General features: G+C 40.0%; 2 protein-coding genes across 5 annotated transcripts in view; one reads left to right on the top strand and one right to left on the bottom strand.

The window, feature by feature from the left end:
• The window catches only part of LYPD6B (LY6/PLAUR domain containing 6B), a 224,042-nt gene extending 202,438 nt beyond the window's left edge, over positions 1 to 21,604 (top strand). For all 4 annotated transcript variants that reach the window (XM_021074898.2, XM_084998668.1, XM_084998667.1 and 1 more), the window contains 4 exons: positions 6,471 to 6,600; positions 10,110 to 10,208; positions 13,796 to 13,926; positions 20,887 to 21,604. In XM_021074898.2, the coding sequence (XP_020930557.1) occupies positions 6,486 to 6,600; positions 10,110 to 10,208; positions 13,796 to 13,926; positions 20,887 to 21,051 (510 nt within the window). In that variant the 5' untranslated portion in view covers positions 6,471 to 6,485 and the 3' untranslated portion in view covers positions 21,052 to 21,604. The remainder of the gene's footprint in view (positions 1 to 6,470; positions 6,601 to 10,109; positions 10,209 to 13,795; positions 13,927 to 20,886) is intronic.
• Positions 1 to 25,477, bottom strand: part of LOC106506169 (uncharacterized) — a 241,299-nt gene that overhangs the window by 21,058 nt on the left and 194,764 nt on the right. The window lies entirely within an intron of this gene.

The following is a 25,477-nucleotide window of genomic DNA, read 5'->3' as shown; positions in this document are numbered from 1 at the left end:
TAATGCTGACTTTAGATTTTGTTTGTTCTTTTTCTGATTCTTATAGGTGTCAGGTTAAGGTGTTGATTTGAGATTTTTTTCTTTAGGCAGTCTTATATTCTAATGAACTCTCCACTAAGAACTTCTTTTGGTATCCAATTGATTTTATATGGTTGTGTTTTCATTGTCCTTTGTTTCAAGTTTTTTTTTTTAATTTTCTTTTTATGACTGCACCTGTTGCATATGAAAGATCACGGGGGTAGGGTCAGATCAGAGCTGCAGCTGCAGGTCTGTGCCACAGCCACAACAACACTGGATCTAGATCTGAGCTGCATCTGTGACCTATATAACTAAATACAGAATCAGAATTTTTTCTAGTTTTTTTTTGGCTTTTGGCTCTAAAGCCCATTGTTCACCCCGCCCCCATCAAAGATGATTGTATTAACTTCTGGAAGTTACAGCTAGCTCACTAGTGGTCACATTAACTTTTTGTCTCCAATAATGTATTATTGCACAGGGACTGTGTCTGTCTTATTCACTGTTCACTAAATGCTTAGCACAGTGTCTCATGTGAATGCATGGCTTTTAATCATGCTGCTTTCAAGATTTGAACAAGCTGTAATCAGAGGCTGAATCATGATTCTATTTTCCCCTATTGAATGTTGTTATGCAAGAGTAAAAAATCCATGGTACTCCATGGAGATGTTGTACTTTCAGATAAAGATGATAGATTGATCATAAGCTAAACTTCTCATATTTTACTCCAGGCACATAGAAATGTTGAATTCAATATTTTAGATTAAACTTGAGCATGACCAGAAACAGAGAACCTGTGGAGAAAGTTACAAGCTGAGCCTTAGGAACTGGGCTCTCTGCCCAGGTGAAGCTGGACTGAAACCTCAGTTCCCCTCAAGGAAGAGAGGTAGCACAGAGTCTCAGCCTAGGTTCCATGAATGAATTTCCTGAAGTGAATAGGAACCACAGTATTCCCATTGGCCAACCTCCCCTAATAGCCAGAAACAAGTAGAACCACCTTGTGGTAGATGGTGACGTTTTCTGGCAAATTTCTCCTTTTGAAAGGAGTGTCTTCATCTTCTCCAGTCTTTCTGAGTAAAATTCCAGTACTAATTTTGAATTTCCTCTTTGCCTTCTGTCCTTTTAACAAGGGAAACCAGGCCTATTAAACTTTGTCTTTAAAGCATCTTGTTGCAGGATAAGTGATGCTTACAGGAAGGTGTAAATGCGAGTGTTGATAAGCATGTTGGACTTAGTAGAGCTGCTCCCCTTAAATTATCTATTTTATTTGTTTTATTGGCAGTTGAGCTTGGCCTGGTGCTTGCTGACTCATTTTTAGCAATTGTGTAAGAAGTGCCAGTATTTACCACCTCTGCTTGGTCTCTTCTGTTTCAGATCTCATTTTTAATCCCATCATTTCTCTATTATCTTTGGATGTTCTGTTGGCTCACTACTGCCCACACCCTTTGTATTACTTGCTAAAAAGGTGCTCCTTATAGGTTATAGCTAATGATACTGGTTCCATTCTAAAATATATGTGCTGAATGTGGGTGTAGGGAATATAAAAAGTAATATAGGTCCCTTTCCTACCTCAAAAGAGCTTGAGGTCAAGGATCTGCTACCTCCTGAGGCCCATATGTTCCCCAAGGAAGCTTAATGCCACATACAGGATGAGGTGATGACCATGGCTCATACTTGGGAAATAATCCTGTTTCTGGACCAGATGTCACACAGGTCCTTTACTCTGGGCAGTAATGGGCCAAAGTCTTCTGTGGGGTTTCTTAATGTATGAATCTGGCTGCCTGCCATTCCCTGGAATGTCTAGAAGTGGCCTATCCCTGTTGTACCCCTACAAATGTGTCTTACAAAAATCTCTTCCCTCTCTTGGCAAAGAAGCACACTGCTGGAGTTCTGTGGTGGCCTAGCAGTTACAGGATCTGGTGTTGTCACTGCCGTGGTGCAGGTTTGATCCCTGGCCCAGGAACTTCCACATGCCATGGGTATAGCCAAAAAAAAGAGGGATGGTGGATGGCACGCTGCATTCTGGAACAAGAATTAACCATTAATATACCTTCTAAAGCGAGGACTTGTAAAAAGAAGACCAGCACCATAGGTGAGGAGCTTCTGACAAGGCTTACTCTCTGGGAAAGCTGGATGATGGTAATGAGCTGTGTCTGGGGAAGAGCTGTCTCTAAGTTTGAAAAGCATGGGCCAGATACCTAATGTATATGTGGAGCTTTCTTAGATGTTTTCTTATTTTAACACTAAGTTACAGGAAGTTGAATCATAATGGCTGTATTCTGGCTCAGTAAGCAGTTGTTTTTAACCATTGTCAGTCTCAGATTTCTTGAGACTAACCCAGGGGGAAAATATGTATGGCACAAAATTTTGCAAATAACCTTATAAAACTTACAGATCCCCCCTCCCCCATAGGAAGAATTTTGCTCTGTGTGATGGTCCTGGAGAAAGTACCAGAATGGTTTAGTCTAACTTGTATTAAACATTTTTTTTTCCTTCTGGAGCAGAACACAAGGTCTGCTATAAGCTTGTTCTGCAAGAAGATTGCAACAGGAGCTTACTCAGCAATCTCAGCAGATAACTTGTAGTTCAGAGTCTCTGTGAGATGATTCCAAATGTAAAACAACTTTCAGATCCTATAATTTAGTCATTTGCTTTTTCATTATCCTAATGTCTTTTGGTTGTGAAAAATAAAAGTCATGTTAACACAAACCTATACACTGAAAAGTAGATAGAGATAAATATAGGTGTTTGGGAGACAAGAAGTATGTAGGAATCGATTACAAAGAATGCTCTGAAAATATGAGACATTGTTATTGAGTGCTTTCCTTATTTGACAGGTAAAACCTTTGCAGTTTTGGAGAATTTTGATAGAATAAGGTTATGCTGTTTCATTTAAAAAATGGACATGAAAATACATCTCATCTACATGGAAGCAATATTCTTGAGGTCTACCTTTCACTGGTATTCATTCAACTTCGTAGGCTTGAACAAGCTGTCCAGACCTGTTTTGAGGGATGCTGTGGCCATGTGCTAGGATCTTTGCACTGCCCCTGAACCCCCATCCTTGGTTATATAGTAGTAATGAGACTGCATTCCCTACAGTGCTCTTTCCAGGAAAGGAGGAACCAAAACACAAGTCTAATGGTTGGGTTTATTGTTCATTCAGCTGTTTTTAAGTCTCTTGTCATCCTTCCGGAAGAACTTGCAGTGTATCTGAGTTCTGGATTCCTCTATGTTCAATTATTAATTGCATTCCTTTCTTCCTGGAGCCTGAAATAAGGCTGAGTGTGGGACCAATTACTACTCTTTGGAGATGAGGCTTTCTTGTTATTTCTCAAAGCTAAATAATCTAAACAATTTCTTTAATTTGCTGGATCTGAAGTCCTGCCATGGCTTATTAAGTGCCTGTGTGGTCTGTTCCCCCCTCTGTTTGCTCCAGTCCCACTGGCTGCTGAGTTCCTGCAATGCAGCATACTTCTTCCCATCTGAGGTCTTTGGTTTCTTTTCCCTTGAGTCTTTGCTTGGATGCCTTCTTCTCAACATTTAATTCATCTGTTCACATGTCACCTACTCAGGTATATGGGCCCCCCATATATGTAAAGCAGCTCCTCTTATTTACCAATGTCACCTTACTGTGTTTCACCCATAGGATTTATGACAATCTGAAATTATAGGTTTTTTTCCATATTTATTGCCTGTCTTCTCTCTCAAATGCAAACTGCCTGAGAACAGAGATGTTGTTGGGGATTTAGTGATAAAAATGTCTGTCATGTCTTGGTGTCAGTAATGGCATGTTGGAGAGGGAATGGCCTTTTGGCTGAGATTTCATGAGGAAATTCAGGGGTTCTGACTTATGAGTGCAAAGTGTTCAGGATTTGTTCATAGTAGTAAATACTTAAAAATTAGCAAAGTGGTGAGAAAAAAGCTAATTATATAGTTCAAGTGCTTTATATGCATTAACTAATTTAATTCCTACAACCCTATGAAGTTGGTCTTATTGTTATTACTCTCATTTTATAGATGGTACAGGGAGGTTAAGGATCTTGCATGAAGCTACGCAGATAGTAGTTCTGGAAACAGGAACTTGAGCCAGTGCTCTTTACTACCAAATAGAAAGTGCTTGATAAATACAGCTTTAACCATGTGCCCAGCACTGGCTGGGTGCTTTGTATGCATGGTGTCTTTCAGTCCTCACTGCCACACTATGAAGTAGGAACTGTCATTATGCCTGTTCTGCAGATGAGGAAGCTACGGCTTGGAAAGCTTAAGCAACTTGTCTCAAGTTCCAGAGTCACATAGTGATACAGAAGGGACTTAAATGTAGATAATATGAAGTCTGTGATTTAGGCATCCTCTTCATACTACAAGAACACCTGTGGATTTCTCTTTGAACACAGTCATTGTGAGGTTTATGAGGGAGGAATTAGTGTCCTGAACTCAAAATGTCTTCACTGGTATAAAGAAAGGGTATTCATTACTTGGCTACAGACTCATAATGAATATGGAAAAGTCCAACTCACAGGAAGGAACAGAAGCAGAATTTGTGTCAGTATAACCACTTGTCTGTAACGAATGACATAGCTGGTCCAATGTTCATTTCTTTCGAAAGAGCTTAATTATAGAATTTAGAAACCTGCTAACTGTGAAAGGTCAATTTTGGCTTCTAAAATAAACAAAGGCAGAATTATATATATATTTGTATCACTAGGTCAGATGCTTTACTGAGCTGAAATGCAGTTTACAAAACTAAAAACCATTGTTTTGTGAAACTTAAAAAACTTGCAACTTTTTTTTTTCACACTGAGACCTCCCTTAAGGACTCAGTTCTCTTTGGCAAAAGCCATCGGGTATGATGTCATGGGTACATTTTGTCTAATACTCACTCTTTCTCTCCAGGCAGGCAGGCAGGCATTATTAACCACACAGGCAAAACCAGCATACTCACAACACTAGAGGGGGACATGAAAATCGCTAGAATTCACACATTGTTTTTCTAGCTTCAAACAAAATATCCATGTGAAGGATTATGCTTGGTTCCCATCACAGTTCAGCAGTCATGAACCCGACTAGTATCCATGAGGACATGGGTTCAATCCCTGGCCTCACTTCGTGGGTTAAGGGTCCAGCTTTGCTATAAGCTGTGGTATAGGTCACAGACGAGGCTTGGATCCCATGTTGCTGTGGTTACAGCTCTGATTCAACCCCTTCCATATGCCACAAATGTGGCCCTAAAAAGACCCCCAAAAAATTATGCTTGGATATGTGGAGATAAAACTTTAGCAGACTTCCAAAGCCCACTGAGACCAATTGATTCAGCAGGTAGAAAAGGGTTCAACAATATTGGCTAAACCCAAAGATTTATCATTTCCACAGCACTTGTATTACAGGTGCTCTTACGCACACAATCCTGCGTGATCCTACTCAAGCCTCTATTTGATGCTCACAATTAGCCAAATGTGTGGGCAGGGCAGATGTTATTAAGCCACTTTACAGATGAGGAAATTGAGACTAATAGAGTTTAAAGAGCTTGCTCAAGGTGAGCACTAATAAATAGCAGAGCCAGTATCTGAACCAAAGTCTTTGAACCCAAGTTATATGCTTTTTTCTGCTGCCTACATTTCCCCCTTGTTAAAGAGGACCTATCAGTGATGATACAGGTTCTGAGCATTGCTCTTGAAAATTTCCTTACTAGCAGGTCTGCTTCTAGGGGTAGGACCTATAGGGCTTAAGATGTAGCTCTTTCTCAGTGCTGCTTCCACCCTGCTGACTTTAAGTCAATGAAAAGGATGAGCAGTATCTGTGGGTCAGGACTAACGTTACGTGTATGGTTTTCAGCTTTTCAAACAACTGTTATTCTGCTTCCCCAAGAATCCTTCTGGCAGTTTCTCCTTGCTCCCGCTGTGACAGAAACAGGTGGGGATAGCATTTCACCGTGACTCATGTTATTTTCTCACTGTCTATGTGCTCTGGGATCCAGCAGAGACTGTTTCTCAAACTCACTGTTTATTTTACCCACTCCTTCCTACTGCTTCAACTTCTATTGTTTCTTTCAAGTTTTTAAAGAGTTGCAAAATATATCAAACACAAGCACTTACTCAGGGAATGGGATTTCAGATAGGTGGTTCAGTAACTTCAGCTGAACCTGCCTCCCAACATGGTTACTAAAAGATTAGGATGGGATGGGTGCAGGTGGGCCAGTGCTGCTGCATGACCTCCTGGAATTGCGAGGCCACTGGGTGTCCTACAGAGTCCAGAGGCCTGACCAGGAGGAGGCAGGGTTTGCTTAACTTTCATCAGATCAGGAAGAATGCAGTTAAACTCACAGGTGCTGGCCCTACTGAACAAGTAGATGGTTTAATATATTTGAATAATCGAGTTTTCCAAACAGAAGTAAAGCATACTCCTAGTGACGTGTAAAATCCAAATAAACTCAACCAAGTCTCTCTTCACTCTAGGGAGACGAGGTCAGAATGCTGCTCCTCTGTCATGCCCTCGCTGTAGCCATGGTCCAGACCTTCATCTTCTCAGAAAACTGGGCATTTGCCAAGAACATCAACTTCTATAATGTTCGGCCTCCTCTGGATCGTAAGTAAAGGTTGCAATCCTCATCGGTGACAAGGGGTCAGAGTAACTGTTTGAAGTCCCTTTTGCCACCTATTGTAACTTAGCCTTTTGGGTTTATACTCAGAATAAATCAGAAAGCCTTCCCTCCTCCTGTGAGTAAGGGTAATACATGGGGACAGAAACTTTCTCCATTTCTTTAAAATGGTTTGGATTCCTGCTAAAGTCTCAAAAGGGTTATTATTTGAAATAATAATACTGTTCCTAAGAATGGCTTAGCAGGGGGAATCCAGCATTCTTTGTTGACCTCTTCCTTAGATAAAGATATTGACTGTAGGATGTTTGTTTATACATAAGTTATATAGCCTTTGCAATGGTCATTAACAATTTTGAAAACAGATTTGCATGTTTATTTGAAGGGGAATACTACTTGGATTTACATTAGTATCACACACAGTCACTATTAGAAAAAGCTACCACAACTCAGCTTTTCCACTATTACATGTATTATTTATTATTTTAAAAATTACCTGTAGATGAGTTCCCGTCGTGGCTCAGTGGTTAACGAATCCAACTAGGAACCATGAGGTTGCAGTTTCGGTTCTTGGCCTTGCTCTGCTCAGTGGGTTAAGGATCCGGCGTTGCCCTGAGCTGTGCTGTAGGTCACAGACTCAGTTTGGATCCGGTGTTGCTGTGGCTCTGGTGTAGACTGGCAGCTACAGCTCCAATTAGACCCCTAGCCTTGGGAATCTCCATATGCTGTGGGTGTGTCCCCAGGAAAGACAAAAAAAAATTCCATACAGAATGATAAATATTTTATATGAATATGTATGTGTATATGTGCTTGTGTTATATAGCTATATATGTATCATCTCCTCTCCTTTCTCTCTCTTCAGACAAGTAAAACTTCTCTGATATATGAGAATTTGTTATAAATAAAAATGTAAAAATGATTTGGTAGAAATGCGAATGCCAGTGGTTCCCACATCTGGAAGAGTATCGGCATCACAATAAAAGCCTTTTAAAACTACATACTCCTGATCCCTTCTCCAGAGATTCAGCAGTCAGGAGGGTGGGATGCAGGATATTTTTTTCTCTTTTCTCCCTCTTCTTAAAAATGCTCTCCTGATGCTGTTGATGCACAGCCAGGTTTGGAAACTACTATCCTTTTGCTTTTTAGGAATGCAGATGCGGCTAGGGGTCAAATTGGAGCTGCAGCCTATGCCACAGCAAAGAGGGGATCTGAAGTGTGTCTGGAACCTACACCACAGCTCAGGGCAATGTCAGATCCTTAACCCACTGAGTGAGGCCAGGGATCAAACCTGCATCCTTTTGGATACTAGTTGGGTTCATTACTGCTGAGCCACAACAGGAATTCCCATGGAAACTACTGCCTTTTTATATAGTAATACTATATAGACTTCATTTACAAGTAATATATGACTACTGTGATTACTGTTCTGCACTTTGTTATAGACATTAGCGTGTGTGAACATATATGTACTAAAAGACATATACATATACACAAGTATGCCCGATATGTCAACTATCATTTATTACAAATTTCTAAATTGGTAGTGATTGTTTAGTGATAGCTTAAATGGCATGGCATAGTCATAGTTTTCATAATATCTATATTGACAAATTTTGAGCTTTTTAAGCTTAGTGCAATTTTATGGTGAGGAAAATTACAGAGGAAAAAATGATATTTGAATATTATAGAAAATTAAATTTCAGAGACAAAAATATGTAAAATAAAATTTATTCATAATCCCAAGATTCAAAATGAGCTTTTTTTAAAAAAAAAAAATACATTTGATCCTTGAACAACGCAGGTTTGATCTGCCTAGGTCCAGTTATATGTGGATATTTTTAAAAAACTGAATACTCTAAGTAGTGCTACGTGGTCTGCAGAGGGACATATGGAGAGCTATAAATTACAGGAGGATTTTCAACTGCATGGAAGGCTGGTCTCCCTAACCTCCACATTATTTAAGGGTTAACTGTATTTCCTCCTACTCTTTTTTTCTAAGTATATTAAATATGTGACATACTGTTAGTTATGTCACAAATTTAATTTTGTAGTAGCATTTATTCCTTTACATTGTATTTTGAGTATTTTACCATGACTGTGAAATTATTTTAATGTCTCACACTCAAAAGTATTTACTCATATAACTGGCTGAAACGTTACTGTTACCCCAAGCTTCATATAAGCTAAGTGTTAATGCTTCATTGAAAATCTTTTTAAATGCATTTTCCTCTTCAATTGGCTAATGACTTTACCAGAATCACTAAATCAAAAACGCTGTGCCAATTTATTCATTAATTATTCACTCCCTAACATCGAGTTTCAGGTTTTTTTTTAAACTATAATGAATTAGGTGAAAATGGAGTTCGTTATTTATTTACCTACCTAATTCACTTTTTTTTGCATAGGCATAATTGCAATATATTTGCTATAACTAACTTGGTGCCCCCTGAACTTTTAGCTTTTGATATTTTGCTCTTGTTTTATATGTGGATATACATCCTCCCCTGTATATGGAATACCTGCTGCTTTTTAATTATCATCTCAACTTGCGGTCAGATTAGTAGGATGGTTTGGGTTACCTTGATCTTCATCTGTTTCATTCTCCAAAAATAGGGGAATTGAAAGTTTCACGCAGGGCTTTATATTCTGGTCCATCGAGAAACATCAGATTTATTCTACTTTTGACTTCTTGCCCAACAAAATACAAAGCAGAAACAACATAAAGACACAAAGAGCATACTAGTTGCTCTCAAGTCCAGATGGTCAGCAGCTCATAATTCTTCCTTTCTTTAACGTTCTTGCCTGAGTACAAGTGCCTGAGAATTACTATCATCCTTATATTCAAATGTTACATTCCTAGTTGAGGTCTAATGTTGGGATAATTGACATATATCCAATAGGATTACTTGTTTGAAGGTAAGTATAGCTGTAATGCAAGTACATAGGGATGAAAATCAACATGGTTTGATGTGCCAGGGACTCTACTAGATATTTTTCTTGCAACCTCCTGTTTAATCTTTACTATTCCTCTGCAAGTCACAGGGGTAAACTGTTACTGTAAAAATTATTTCTTAGAGGTTGAAAATCCTGCAGCTGATTAGTGAGAAGGGCAGAATTTAAGCTCTTAAATTAATCTGACTCCAGTTCTTTTCAGGGCCAGTATGACATCAAAGTATTGGTTCCTATACTGCCACCACCCTTGCCCATCCCCTTAACCCTCATTTCTTCTTAACTTGTAAATTAGAACAAAAACCATGGATACTTCCAAGTGGCTTATGGAATCCTTCTCATTATTCAATAGGAAATATTTAAAGAAGAGGGAATAAAGAAAATGCCCCAAAGTCTAGCAGTTAAGCCTAGCTCCATAGAAACAGAAATTGTCAGAATGATGACTGGTAAATTTCATTTGATCTATTAAAGGTTGCTAATTTTGTGTCATATTTGATGTTTGAAATTTGTCTTTTTTAACCATATTGTTTTCCTTTGCATTTTTTTAAAGCTACACCATTTCCAAACAGCTTCAAGTGCTTTACCTGTGAAAATGCGGGGGATAATTATAACTGCAATCGATGGGCAGAAGACAAATGGTGCCCACAAAGTAAGTGTGCTAAGTTTGGAGGACTCTTTTGTGATCCAGCCTCATTTAGATCCCTCCTGACTGGCCTGGAGCAGATAGGTCCACATGATGAGATTAGCAGACTAAATAGGTTGATAGAGTCCCATAGAAATCAGAGATTTTTTTGACAAGACTGTCTAGCCATCAGACTACTCTGAGAATACGTGGAAACTGGTGGCACAGCCCCTTTTGTAGCTGTGTGCACCTTGAGGAAGAATGTCTTAAATAGTGTTTACCAGAGAGAACAAATAGACCACAGCATTGACTAAGAAATTACAAGAATGTAAAAAATGCTTGATGATACCTCTAGGAAAGTCCCACTTACTGGCTAAAGCAAAGAAAGTTTTCTGTACTCTCAAGATACTCGAGATGCTTTGGCAACTCATGTATTTGCCAAAATTCGAGCATCATTTTAGTTTAGTTTCCTGATAGATCCCCAGTGTCTAATCCAGTACCTGGCCCATATTAGGTTCTAAGTAAATGTTGACAGAATGAATGGATGCCTTTGACTAGGTAGTCAGGAAATCTTCTCAGGGTTATACATTTGAACTTGACCAAAACAAGTCAGCTATGTGGCAATAAGAGCATGACAGAAAGAGGCAACAGCAAAGGCTGCAAAGATGCAAGATTTGGCTTCTTCAGTGAACAGGAAGAAGGCTGGCCACTGAGGCTTAGAGGGAGATAGAGAAAGGATCTGATGGTGATAAGGACTGGGACATGTAGCATCTTCTTTTTTCTGATAAGGAAAAATGTGATGGGAAAGCACACACATGCGATGCTTAAGCTTTGGAGTAAAGAGGCTAGGTGTGTTCTGAAATATTGCTCTGGTTTCTATGTGCAGAATGAATGGCTGGGGACAAGAGAAGGGAACACCCAGCAGGGACTTTCATTGTCTTTGAGCAGGAGAAGATGGTGGTAAGGATATGGGTGGGGGGGGGGCAAGAAGTTGAACCATTGAATACATACAGACTTGGAGGTAAAGCAGACAGGATGTGCTGATGGGTGATCTGGAATTGAAAAACTCTACTTAAAAGTCTAAGGATCAGCCTATTTAGATTTTAGGATGTGCTGTTTTTTAGGTTTTTAGATATAAAAGGCCAGCAAAAACAAACTCTTCCAAGCTTAGAGATAGATGACCAGTTTTGGTGTACTACTGCCTTGAATCTTTTGGAAATTTCTTTATCACATTATGACAGTAGAAGAGCCTTGCCTCTTCCGAATGATGCCAAAGTGTGGAACCAATGAACAGTATACACTGGAGACCTCAACTGGGCCTGAGAATCTTAGGGTGTAAAGTAGCACAAATGGGTATGATATCGACACATGGGTATTTTTCATAGGTTTATAGTTCTGAGGCGTGATCAAGTGAAATGTGCTTGTGAGTTCATGTGTGTTCCTGCCTGTTTGCTCTTTGGGGATTTGTTTCTGTATTTTTCCCAGTTTATTTCAGTGTACTCTTCCCAGTTTATTTCAGTGTTGTCAATGTTGGTTGATGGCTGTCTTTACTAGCTTATGTCAGAAGGTGGGTATGATTCTTTAACTATGTGCTTTAAATCCCCCCCCCCCAAAAAAACCTAGATGGGAAGGGTTTAGAACAGTAGATTGGGGCATCGATGTCCAAGCTGCTCTATGGCTGGCACTGTTCTTTCAAATTTTGCCAAACACTGTTCCTATAGGTCTGTTCCCACTCCAGTTTGTTATTTGTTAATGGGAACATGCAAGAGTATTTCTAGGTTTTAGAATATATCTCTGTTGAAACATGGGAGCCAAAGAGGGACGCTACAGCTTTTTGCCATCAGGAAAGTGTCAGGGAGAGGAAGGGAGGGGAAGGTCAGCTCTTCCACATCCACCCTGACAACCTGACTCATAAGGAGAGGGACACAGAATGACCCTGCTTTCCAGGATATGTTATTCTACCTTCTTGTCTGTATACCAGCCAAGCCCCAAAGCTGCTAACTATCTGGGATTCTGAGACCATAATTCCTCACTTTTCAGCTTGTCATCATTGAGGGGAGTGATAGTCAATGATTTCTGGGGGCAAACAGGCCTGTGGCTATTGTTGTTTGACCTCTCGGGTTTCCTTTTCACCTACAGCTTCACTTCTCTGATCTGTGGTCTGCTGGCATTGTTAAGAGAGAGTCTCTTGGTAACAGGCTATGACAAGAATGACATTTCTAATTTTATTTACCCAGGCTTTTAAATGATTTGTAGGGCTGTTTTAGCATGTATGACAGTCTTTATGAACACATGCAGTGGCCAGCTGTCAATGCTTCTTTGTGTGAAGTACAAATTGAATGCTCCTTCCCCTCCTGAACCCCAGGCACTGTTCTTATAGCTCACTCTGCACCCAGTTCAGTGCTGACTTGAAAGGCACAGCAGCCTTACCATGAAGAACACACACTCTGGAAAACTGCTATACAAGCATCTAACCTTCTACCACTTTCTACCCCATGACCCTAGGCAAGAAACTGTGCCTCAGTTTCTTTACCTGTGAAATGAGGGTGTTAATATGACTTATCTTAAGGCTTACCGTGCGGACTGAATGTTGTGAATACATGTAAGAAGAGTGCCTGGGTGGTGGTACTCATTTAATACGCATTTGTTATTGTTAATATTACTTAAAGCTTATAACAACCCTATCAATATGCTGCCACACTTCTTATCATCCTTTTACTAAAAAGAAAATGAGCTCGAAGGGTCTCACATGGCTTGTGACAGAGGCAGTTCCCTAAGCTTTGTGTTCTCAAATTTGGTTGAATTTTCCTCCTGCCCTCCCACCACCACCTGTTCTATGGCGCTGCTGCTGTAGTCCCTCTCAGTAAACTAGGAAGTATTTCACTGGCCTGAGATGACTATAGAATAAGAGCTGCAGAACTAAAGTAGACTGTTGTATGATAGTGAATGAAATTGCTCTCTTGAAAGAACCCTAATAAGATGTGAATGAATAGTTAAAGGTATGAAGATAACTCAGTGTGGGAATGAGCTAGCCATGTGGAGGTGGAGGGGACAGAGAAGATGAGAGCTAACTATAGAGGGGAAAAGATGGAGAACTTTAGGGAAAAGTCAAACACATTGGGAGGATTAGAGTGTGAAAAACTAGAAGAATAACTGGAAGCACCTGCTTTTCACTCCAGTTTGCCACGTGGCCTATTATTATATAAGAAACAAATGTTGAATAATCCAACAAGAAGTGCTCTGACCTACTTCATTTTATATTGTTTCCATTTTAGAGTTAGATAACATGAGTTTCTGATGGGGAGAGAGAGTAATACTGACACTTTCTTAGGACATGAACAAACCTATGGTTTTGATGAAAAGCTTGTCCAATTTTTTTTTCAACTTTGCCTGGCACCAAAGGATAAGTGCTCATTTATATTCATTTAAAAAATACACATGTGCTTCAGACCCTAATGCCTGTTCAGGAGTACCACCTAGCAACCCAAGTTCATGGCCATTAAATTTCTTGCCTAGAAATTTAAGGATCATCCTGGATTGTAGTCATTTCTGAAGTTATTGTTGAAAGTTTCTTCTTTGCAACATAAAAAAATGAAATTTTTTTTCCTGCCTAGATACCCAATACTGTTTGACGGTACATCACTTTACCAGTCATGGAAGAAGTACATTCATCACCAAAAAGTGTGCCTCCAGAAGTGAATGTCATTTTGTTGGCTGCCACCACAGTCAAGATTCTGAACACACAGTAAGGGAGTGTGTGTGTGAGGGAGGGAGGGAGAGAGAAGTTATTGTCCTGGGGTTTCTTGCTAGTGATAGTTGGTTGTATATAGGAAATACATCCAATGTGTATATTTTGAGGAGAGACTCCTTTACACTGATGCACTGGAGATGAAAGTGAAGTTGAAGACTTTCTGTCCATCAAACAATAATATTACTAAAAATGAATGATAATTCTCAGACTCCAAAAATAGTATCTCAGGGTCTAGACCTTGGACTTTGAGTGAGTTGTCTGAAGTTAGCTCTGGAAGCCCAAGAGCAAACCATCCATGTATGAGAGGTGGGATTCAGCTCATGTGTTTTGTTTCTAGTGAGAAATCAATCACCAGGAACACTGCACAGAGACGCTGGTAGGTGGAAAGAAGAATGGTCATATGTTCCTTTTACAGAGGAAACCTTGTCTCACTCACTGCCTCTGCTTAGATTAGGAAGCAAGAGTCTGAAAAATTAACCCTAGCTTATTACAGTGACCTATAGGTCAACTGAGTGCTTTGGAGTTCTCATTCTATCATTCTCAATGAGCATTTTACTCTTTTATATGCCTGTAACCCTAAAATGTTTGAGAAGAAATTACTTGAAATTATATTAATTTCATGAGAGCTTAGAATTTGATTTAGCCTATACATACAGAAAGTGGTCCTGACACCAGTGGCTTTTAGCTCTGGCTACCCAGGGAATCTCCTAGGGGGGTTTTACAGTCTGTTGGGGGAAAGGGAGCTCAACCCATACCAAATGAAACAGAACTTCAGGGTGAGGTTTTTGTTTTTAATTTCCCCAAGGCGATTTTAATGTGCAGCCAGGGTTGAGAACCACTGAAGTAGGTACTTTATTAAATGGCTTTCAGGACGGCTATATCAGATATAGTTTATCCCCAAAGCATCTATGAATATCTAAGTTTATCAGGTTGAGGTGTTGTACCAGGTACTATGATGGGAGGTTTTCCCTTAGTGCTGTGAGGGAGCAAGCCTTTTCACCACTAGCAAACCACTTCCTCTGTAATTATAAGAATCAGGTATTCCAAAAAAAAAAAAAGTATAGGCCAGTATCACTGCTGAACAAAAATCCTCAACAAAATATTAGCAAACCAAATCCAGTAATACATTAAAAGGAGTGAACACCATGATCAAGTGGGATTTATCTCATGGATATATTAGGATTCTTTAGTATCCACAAATCAGTGTGATATACATTAACAAAGTGAAGATTAAAAACCATATGATTGGGTTGGGATCAAGATAGCTGAGGAGAAGGACATGGAGCTTACCTTCTTCCACAAACACATTAAAACAACAACAAAAACAAAAACCCATCTACCTGTAGAATGGTTTGCACATAACAACTACTGAATGCTGGCATAAGCCCTGAGAATTCCAAAAAGGGCAAGAAACCCTCCACACAACTGGGTAGAACAAAAGGGGGGAAAGAAAGGAATCAGGATGGGAGCTGTGAAAGGGAAAAGTCCTCACCCTGGGAGGCCACATAACTGTTGGGAAGATCAACTGGGACAGAGGAGGAGCCTCAAAGCCTCAGAGAAAATTTCAGCAGCTGGTCTGAGGAGAGAAAAGCAGAGAGTGAGCCTCACCAACCATTGGTACCACTGCTTGGCATGTGTACCACAGCCTGAGTCGTTTGGGGAGAGCCTGGATGCTGAGACTCAGGCTTTAGAGGTCAGTTCCAGGGAAAGGTCTGGGACTGGCTGTGTGGAAACAGCCTGAGTGACTAAGGAGCAATGCACCACAGGAGGAGGCCTAGAACCACAGATCAAGATACCATTGTTGGGGAGGGTGAGATGAGGAGGGGTGGCCTGCAACAGGAACTTCATTGTGCAAGTGCCAGTTCTCAGCAGGACACCTCTTGAGTGGGCTACAGGGGTGGGTGTAAACTGCCACAGACGTCTCAGACTCCAGAGGTGGGCACACCCTGCCACCGCTGAGGGTCCTGTGAACAGGCACTGCATGTAGCCCCAGTCACTTCAGGGGTTGCTGCCGCTGAGGGCCTCGCAACAGAGCACCACATATTTATTGCCCTCACCTCCCTGGAAACACTCTCTTGCCACTGCCAAGGGCTCTGGGCTCCACCCCCACTTCCCTAAGGGTCACTGCCACTGCGGCCCTGCAAAAAGGAGCAGCCCACTGCACCCACCTCCCCGTGGGTCCCTGACACTGCCAAGGTCCCAGCAACCAGGTGGTGCCTGTTGCCCCCACCTCCCTTAAAGCATAGACACACCCCCTATCAAGGGGATAACAACCTGTACACAACTGATGAAAGAGACAACAAGCATCCAAGCCAATAGCAGCCCTCACGCCAAAAAAAAAAAAAAAAAAAATAGGGTTATCAAGGGATACTTCCCCATATAAAGAGCCCACCAAGACTACAGTAAATAATGGTTTTCCCTAAACTCAGAGGGTAAGAAAAATATAAGCAAAATGAAGCACAGGAACCATTCCCAGTTCAAAGAATGGGAGAATTCCCCTGAAGGAACAAACTGAGTTCAAAAAGGAGGTAATGAAAATACTGAAGGAATTAAGAATGGACATCAACATTAATGCAGGTTACTTTAAAAAGGAACTAGGAACTATAAGGAGGAGCCAAGAAAAATTAGAAAATTCATTTGCAGAGATGAAAGCTGAATTAAAGGCACTGAACAGCAGAATTAATAATGCAAAGGAACAAAAAAGTAACTTGGAAGATAGAATAATGGAAATCACCCCATCAGGACAGCAGGCAGAAAGCCAAATCAAAAAAAAAAAAAAAAAAAAAAAACCAAAAAAACAAAAACAAGAAAGCAATATGAGATCTATGGAATAATATAAAGCATGCTAATTTACACATAATAGGGGTTCTAGAAGAAAAAGAAAAGGGGATTGAAAATATACACTTGAAGAAATTATGGCTGAAAACTTCCCAAATCTAAAGAAGGAAATAGATATCCAGATATAGGAAGCACAGTGGGCCCCAAACAAGTTGAACCCAAACAGACCTACACCGAAACATATTATAATAAAAATGGCAAAAGTTAAAGAGAGGATTCTAAAGGCAGGAAGAGAAAAACAAAGAGTTTATTATAAGATAACTCCCATAAAGCTATCAGCTGATTTCTCTACAGAAACACTACAGGCCAGAAGAGAGTGGCAAGATATATTCAAAGTTCTAAAAGGAAGAATTTGCAGCCTAGAATATTCTACTCAGCAAGATTATCATTTAAAATAGAAGGAGTAATAAAGGATTTCTCAAACAAACAAAAACTCACAGAATACAGCAATACTAAACTTATTCTAAAAGAAATACTGAAAAATCTCTTCTAAATAGGAAAGCAGTAAGAAGATACAGGATGGAGAAAATCACAGTTGGAAAGTAATCACTTATATAAGTCAAATACAGATCAAAAAGAAAAAAACTACTTGTGAAAGCGATGATAAACACAAGGAGTAACAAAGGATAAATATGAAGATGTAAAAAAGATCATCAAAATCATAAAATGTGAGGAAGCAGAGTAAAAAATATGGACTTTTTTTTTAGTATGTATTTGAGCCCATATAATGATCAGTTTAGAGCAAGCAGATATAGAAAGGGGTTAATATACTTGAAAAATAGGTCAACCACACACCAAGAACAAATAGCAGATTCACAAAAACCAAAAAGAGGAGGGCACAAGTATAAAAGGAAATCATCCAATCACAACAAGAAACAAAGGAAAAATACAGAATCAACTGGAAAACAAGGTTTAAAATGGCTATAAATACATATTCACCAATAATTACCTTAAATGTTAATGGACTGAATGCTCCAATCAAAACAGTGGCAGACTATAATAAAAAAATAAGAGCCTACAATATGCTGACTACAAGAAACCCACTTTAGGGCAAAGGACACATATAAATTGAAAGCAAGGGGATGGAAAAAGATGCTTTATGTGACTGGAATAACAGGAAATCAGGAGATGCAATACTCATATAAGACAAAATAGACTATAAAGGCTATATATATAATATATATGTATATATAATATATGTATATATATAAACTATAAAGAAAGATAAAGGACACTATTTAATGATAAAACAATCAGTTCAAGAAAAGGATTACAACCATCAATATATATGCTCCTAATATAGGAGCACCCAAATACACACAACAAATACTAACAGACTTAAAAGGACTGTTGATAGGACTACCATAAGAGTAGGAGACTTTAACACCCCACTCACATCAATGGACAGATATTCTAGACAGAAAATCAGTAAGGCAACAGAAATCCTAAATAACAAAGTAGAACAGTGAGACTTAATTGATATTTCAGGACATTACATCAAAAAAAAAAAAATTAGGGAGTTTCTGTGGTGGCGCAATGGTTAACGAATCCTACTAGGAACCATGAGGTTGTGGGTTCGATCCCTGGCCTTGCTCAGTGGGTTAAGGATCCAGTGTTGCCATGAACTGTGGTGTAGGTCGCAGACGCGGCTCGGATCCCGTGTTGCTGTGGCTCTGGCATAGGCTGGTGGCTACAGCTCCAATTTGACCCCTAGTCTGGGAACCTCCATATGTCGCAGGAGCCGCCCAAGAAATGGCAAAAAGAAAAAAAAAAAAATCAGAATATATATTCTTTTCAAGTGCACATGGAACATTCTGTAGGATTGACCACATACTGGAGCACAAAACTAACCTCAACAAATTTAAAAATATAGAAATTATTTCAAGCATCTTCTCTGACAACAGTGGCATAAATCTAGAAATCAACCATAGGCATGAAAATGTGAAAAAAACTGACTACATGAGGACTAAACAACATGCTACTAAGAAACCAATGGGTCAATTAGGAAATCAAAAAGGAAATTAAAAAATACCTTGAGACTAACAATGAAAATATAACCATTCAAAATCTATGGGATGCCACAAAAGCAGTGCTTAGAGGGAAGTTCATAGAGATATAGGCTTTCCTTAAAAAAGAAGAAAAATCTCAAATCAACAACTTAAGCTACCACCCTAAAGAATTAGAAAAAAAGAAAAACAAACAAAACCTAAAGTCAGAAGAAGAAAGGAAATCATAAAGATCAGAAAAGATTCAAAAAACAATAGAAAAAAATCAATAAAATCAAGAGCTGGTTCTTTGAAAGGGTAAACAAAATTGACAAACCTCTGGCCAGACCTACTAAGAAGAAAGAACCCAAACAAGAAATGAAAAAGGAGAAAACTCAACAGATACTGAAGAAATACAAAAAGCCATAAGAGAATACTATGAACAACTGTATGCCAACAAATTTGACAAACTACAAGAAATGGATAACTTTCTAGAAACATATAGCCCACCAAAACCAAATCGAGAAGAAATAGATAATTTTGTTTTTTGCCTTTTTTTTTTTTTTTTTTTTTATTAGGGCTGCATGTGTGGCATATGGTAGTTACCAAGCTAGGGGTCGAATCTGAGCTGCAGCTGCCAGCCTACACCACAGCCACAGCCAAAGCCAACATTGATCCACCACCACAGCAAAGCAAGATCCAAGCCGCATCTGTAACCTTCACCACAGCTCACGCCAACACCAAATCCTTAACCCACTGAGCAAGGCCAGGGATCGAACCTACATCCTCATGGATCATAGTCAGGGTTGTTACTGCTGAGCCATGACTGGAACTCTGAAATAGATAATTTGAACAGACTGATCACTACAAATGAAACTGAGTATGTAATTAAAAAAAAAAAAACCCACTCCCTACAAACAAAAGTCCAGGATGGCTTCACAAGTGAATTCTACCAAAAATACAAAGAACTAATACCCACCCTTCTTAAACTTTTCCAAAAGGTTGAAGAAGGAACAATCCCAAAGATATCCTATGAAGCCACCAAAGATACTACCAAAAAAGAAAATTATAGGCCAATATCTTTGATGAATATAAAGTTCTCAACAAAATTTTAGCAAACTGAATCCAACAACACATAAAAAAGATCATACACCATGACCAAGTGGGATTCATCCTAAATTCGCAAGCATGGTTCAGTATATGCACATCAATGTCATACCTGACATTGACAGAAGAAAGTCAAAAACCACATGATCATCTCAATAGATGAAGAAAAAGCATTGGACAAAATTCAGTATCCATTTGTGATAAACTCTCACTGAAGTGGTCTACAGTGACATATCTCAACATACCAAAAGCCATTTATGACAAACCCACAGCCGTTATAACACTCAGTGGAGAAAAGATGAAAGCCTTCCTGCTAAAATCTGGAAAAAGACAAGGATGCCCACTTTCACCACTTTTATTCAACATAGTATTGGAAGAGCTAGCCACACCAGTCAGACAAAAAAGAAAGAAAAGTAAAAGGTATCCAAATTGGAAGAGGTGAAATTGTCACTATATGCAAATGACATGATACTATATATAGAAAACCATAAGGACTCTGTAATAACCTATATAGGAAAAAAAATGGATATATGTATAACGATTCACTTTGCTATACACCTCAAACTAACACACCATTGTAATCAACTGTACTTCAATAACATTTAATAAAAAAATCATGTGTTAGTATAGACAATAGTCATAATTATCGCCTAATAAGCAGAACCAAGAAAGAAAATCAATGACCAATCCAAAAGGTTCCTAGCTTTCATTTTTCAGTGTTCTCCTTACTAACCTCCAGAAGATTTGTTGACTCAGTCAAGCAATCTTATTCAGTTTCCCTTTTTCTTCCTTCTCTTGCTGATGCTCGCTTGATGCAGATAAATCACAGTTAAAATGAAAAGACTCTCAAGATAGTTTTTACTTTGTGGTCAGTAGGGGGAAGGATGCCCAAGGGTCTGGATGACTTTTAGACTGAAAACCAACTCCAATTCTGTCCTCAGAACTGAAGAAGGCTTTTGTTTCACCCTTCCTCTTCTTCCCATTATTAACTCACTCTTTCCCTCTCCCCTTCCTTTTGTAACAGGAGTGTAGGTCTTGCTGTGAAGGAATGATCTGCAATGTAGAATTACCCACCAACAACACTAACGCGGTCTTCGCAGTGATGCATGCTCAGAGGATGTCTGGCAGCAGTGCCCCCTCGCTCTACCTACCAGCGCTGGCTTGGGCCTTTATGCTGCCATTGATATGATGCCATCATTCCTGGGAGAGGCAGAGGCCAGCCCACACTAACAACTGTATCAACAGTGAACTTTGGAGTGAAGACCAATCTTGCGCTTGAAGAATGTGCACTGGACCCCAAAGCAGAAGCCAGTTTGCTTAAGCTAAAATGCTTCTGCATGAGGCCACTGAGGAAGGGGACTTGGCGGGGACTGAGGGATTATGTGGCTTTGGCTTCTTGATCAAAGGGTCTCCATTTTTTCACTTCTATGAGGGGGATCTTACCACCATACACAAAGGTTGCAGTAACCTGTGTTGTCCCCATCTGATGGTTCATGGAAAGGATTTCATGGCCTGCTCGACTCCTTCAGGGGCTACTGGGTCAGACCTTCTCATTTCTGCAACTGGCTCCGAGCATCTCTATGAAATCTAACCCTTCTCCCGACAAGAAAGCAATTTCCCTGCCAACAATGTAGTCCATGAAAAAAAGTCAACTATAGGAAGAAAACTTTCAGTTGAAAGAATATGAAACCTGTTTATAATTGTGGGGGGAAATAAAGCTTTTAAATTATGTAATGTAAAAATGCATGCATCTCTGTTTCTTGGCTGATGTGGAGAACTCAGAGGAAACACATTAACTGGTGTCATACAGCAGGCCACTTGAAGTTATGTGCTCAGGCATCACAGGTGATATATTCTGGCTTAAAGTATAAAACTTTATGACTTTTTTTGAGGAAAGGACACTTCTTAGGATGCTAAATGCAAATTTTTTCCTGAAAAGATCAGGAAACCTCCCTGATCAAGGATGACTCCTCATCATGTGATGTACCCTCAGAAGTAGCAGCCCAAAGTCAGAGAAACTGGCAAGAATATCCTTGTCCCCACACACTCAACTTCTCTCTGAACATCAGGGCCACCAAGAGAGCCACATGATGGGATGTTTGGTCCCCCCGGCTTCTCTTTCCTTCCTATAACACATTTCTAGAATTTCAAACAACTTCTGTTTCTAGAATCCTGGTTTCCTACCTTTACACAATGGGGTGAACTTTAAATCCTACCTTTGTACGGATAGTGAGGAGTTAATGACTCTTTGTTGTTCTTGTTAACTGGGCATCTCTCATTCGAGCCCCGAGTGCTCCATAGCATCCACTGAGGATGCTGTCCTTGCCATCATGGGGGTTGGCAAACTATGGCCCATGGGCAAAATATGTCCTGCTACTCTTGGTCTATTCTGACTGCTATGACAAATGAACTGTTGACTGGGTGGCTTCAACAAAAAACATGTAATCTTCACAGTTCTGGAGGCTGGCAAGTCCAGGAGGAAGGTGCTGGCAGACCTCCTGTCTAGTGAGAGGCTTCTTCCAGGTTTGCAGATTGTGGTCTTGCACCCTCTTGGGGAAGGGAGTAAGCTCTGCTCTCTTCATCCCTTTATAAGGCTTCTAATCATGTTCATGAGGGCTTCGCCCACATGACCTAGTTGGCTCCCAGGGACCCCACAGCTGGATGCCATCACATCAGAGATTTAGCCTTCAGCATAGGAAAGTGGGGGAGACATGAATACTCAGTCCAGAGCAACCCCCTATTTTTGTGAGCATAGTTTTACTGGAACACAGCCATGCCTATTCGTTTATTTGTTGTCTATAGCTGCTTTTGTGCCACCACAGCAAGGATCAGTAGATGCAGCAGTGAGTGTGTGGCCTATGAAATCTAATCAATTTACTCCTTTGCCCTTTATGGGAAAAGCATGCTCACCTTTGGAGCGGGGGAGAAGTATATCTGGAGAAAGCTGCTCTGCGAGGCCCAGGGTGCTCAAAGTGGCTACTCAGCCTCTGCCGTGGTTGCCAGATCATTTTCCTTACATGCATCTGTGAATTTTTCTTCTCTTTGCATTGTCCTACTCCTTTGATTCAGTCTCTTAGTAGTTATGTGCTGTTGTCAGGTGCTGGGCCGTATGCCTGTTTCTCCTCATCCTTGACACCCTGGGAGCATCTCACCTTAAAGCTCTTAAGCTGCCAGTAAAGCAAGGAGGCAGCAGACATCATTACCTCCCTGTCTCTGGCCGAACCACAGACTCACCTGGAAAGCATCAGTTTTGAAGCCTGATGTAGCTATATCCAGCCTTTCACTCAGCACCTTGAACTGTTTTGAGTTTTCATAGCTGATGCTTGTTTGAAATTAATTATATATGGCTTCAGTTGGAACACTTTAATAGCATCTTTGGTAGGTGCCTTTTTATTCCCCAGGATTTCTTTTGTTTTTGCAATTGAAGAATTGTCTGGGTAAAAAACCATTAGCAGACAGGGTTTTTTCCTTCTGATTTTGTTTCTGTTGTCTAGATTAATGAATTTTCCTTTGTGATGTTTTTTTTCTTTCCTGAGGAAACATCTCAATTTTCTCTTCTTCACACCACACATCATCTTTTCATGGATTGCCCTCCTTACCGCTGCTTCCCTAAGCATTTAAGCTAGGGCTATGCGGAGCTAAAGAGGGAAGGCTCAGAGGAAACGAACTCCTTCAAAGGTGGCCGAGTGTGTCAGGGTGCCAGAATGACAAATAAAAGCATGGGAGGCAGCATTACATCAGAATTTCAGATAAACAACTTATAATTTTTTTTTTTTAGTATAAGTTATTCCTCAACTCACAAAACTGGTTCATCTAAAGACATGTTTTCAAGTCCTTGTAATAAATCAGAATCTCTGGGTAACTTCAAAACAATACAAATTCCCAGGGCATCCTGGAGATGTTGACTCAGTAGATCTGGGATGGGGACCAAGCCTAACCCCAATAATTAAATGTTAAAGGAAAAGTTCCCAGATGATTGTGATGCTCAGCCAGGTGTATTACCCTTTACCTGAGAGGCTTAGTTCTTCTTCTGAAGCCCAGTCCTTGGCCACATAATATAAGCGCTAATGAATAATAAATATGCTCACAGGCAACTTGGGTTGGAGCTGTGGTTCTCAAAGTATGGCCTCTAGACCAGCAGCATCAGCATCCCCTGGAAACTTCTTAGAAATGCAAATGCTCAGACTCCATCCCAGATCCACTGAATCAGAAAGTCTGAGGATTCAATCTGTTTTAATAAAGTCTCCGGGTGCTTCTGATCACATACAAGTTGGAGAACCACTGGACCAGCGAAGTGCTTCCCAAATGTCTTTCTTGAATGGGTTCTTGGTGGCAGCAAAGAAATCACTCAGGGAGCTTATATTTTAAGAAAAGAAAGAAAGAAAATCAGATTCCAGGGCCCCAACTCCAGAAAGTTACACTCTTTTTGTGAAAATCTGTAGTTTTAATCAACTCCTCAAGTGATTTTGATACATAGCCACCTTGGGAACCACTAAACTAAAGACAAAGAGATGGGGGGTGATGTTAGTGACCAGAAGGCCCAAACTCTTAACACCCGACCTTGAGGTCTAACATGAACTCTGCATTGTAAAAATGGACTTGAAGTGGGGTCTCCCGTGTAACTATTTGTAAACTAGAATCCTAAAATCTAGTCATTATAGTTCATTACAGGAATTTTAGTCCATTGCTTAGTGACCTAGACTGGCCAAGTGTTGCAGACCTCAGATCAATTTCATCTGCCCCCTAATAAGCCAGGAAATGAAATGTACCTTGTTGTCAAAATCTCCAATGATAAGTGGAGTAGTGGGGGCAGGAAAGGAGAATATGTAGATCTGTTCTTACAGGAGAGACAAGGAGGTTAGCTACGAATATGAGGAAGGTCTGAGGGAATGACCTGTCAAAGGTCCATTTTGAATACATCTATATTCTAGAATAAACTTTGAAAAAACCAAAAAAGTGGTAAAGAACACATCTTTATTCTGCTTGGTTTAAACTCTCCCTAAATCCAACTTCTGAGTGCAGTTAGCTGCCAGGAATTACAGGCATTGTTTTCCATACAGTCTGCATTCTGCTGTGTCAGTCACTGTGTAAAATACATGTTGTAAGAAAAGGGAAGGAAGTGGGTCGGTTTCTCTTTGTCACTGGGAAAAAACTTATAAAGCTGTGCAAAGAATGAAATAAGCAGTATGAACTGGCATGGACTTGGGAAATGAGGTGTGGTGTGGAATTAAGAAACACATTTCACAATTTAGAAATTACTCTTAGGCGCAATTGTTGGGACGTGTTGATCTCCAGCTTATGAAACTTGGCTCTGACCTTTGGATCTTGGACATTTGATTTTTCACCTAGTTCTCTGTCATTGAGTCCATGATTTGTGGAAGATTTCTCTGTGGTGCTGGATGTGTTGGGGGGGTGAATCAGACCAGAGGATGAAGCTGAGTGGTAGATGTACAAAGACACAAGTTATAGAAACTGGAAAACAAATGGCTGTCATAATTTGAGTCTGCCTTTCAGCATAGCTTCATGGCCATGACCCTGAAACAGTGTAGCACCTTCCTATCACACCTCCCACTTCTCCCTTGGCCTTCATGATTCTGTCTCCTTCCCAGTCCCCT

This window comes from Sus scrofa, chromosome 15, assembly GCF_054392235.1.
Source record: "Sus scrofa isolate SSC_HxYL_T2T_F1_AM1 chromosome 15, Sscrofa_HxYL_maternal_Yorkshire_Landrace_v2.0, whole genome shotgun sequence".
Classification (NCBI taxonomy): domain Eukaryota; kingdom Metazoa; phylum Chordata; class Mammalia; order Artiodactyla; family Suidae; genus Sus; species Sus scrofa.
This window is presented reverse-complemented; position numbering and strand designations above follow the sequence as displayed.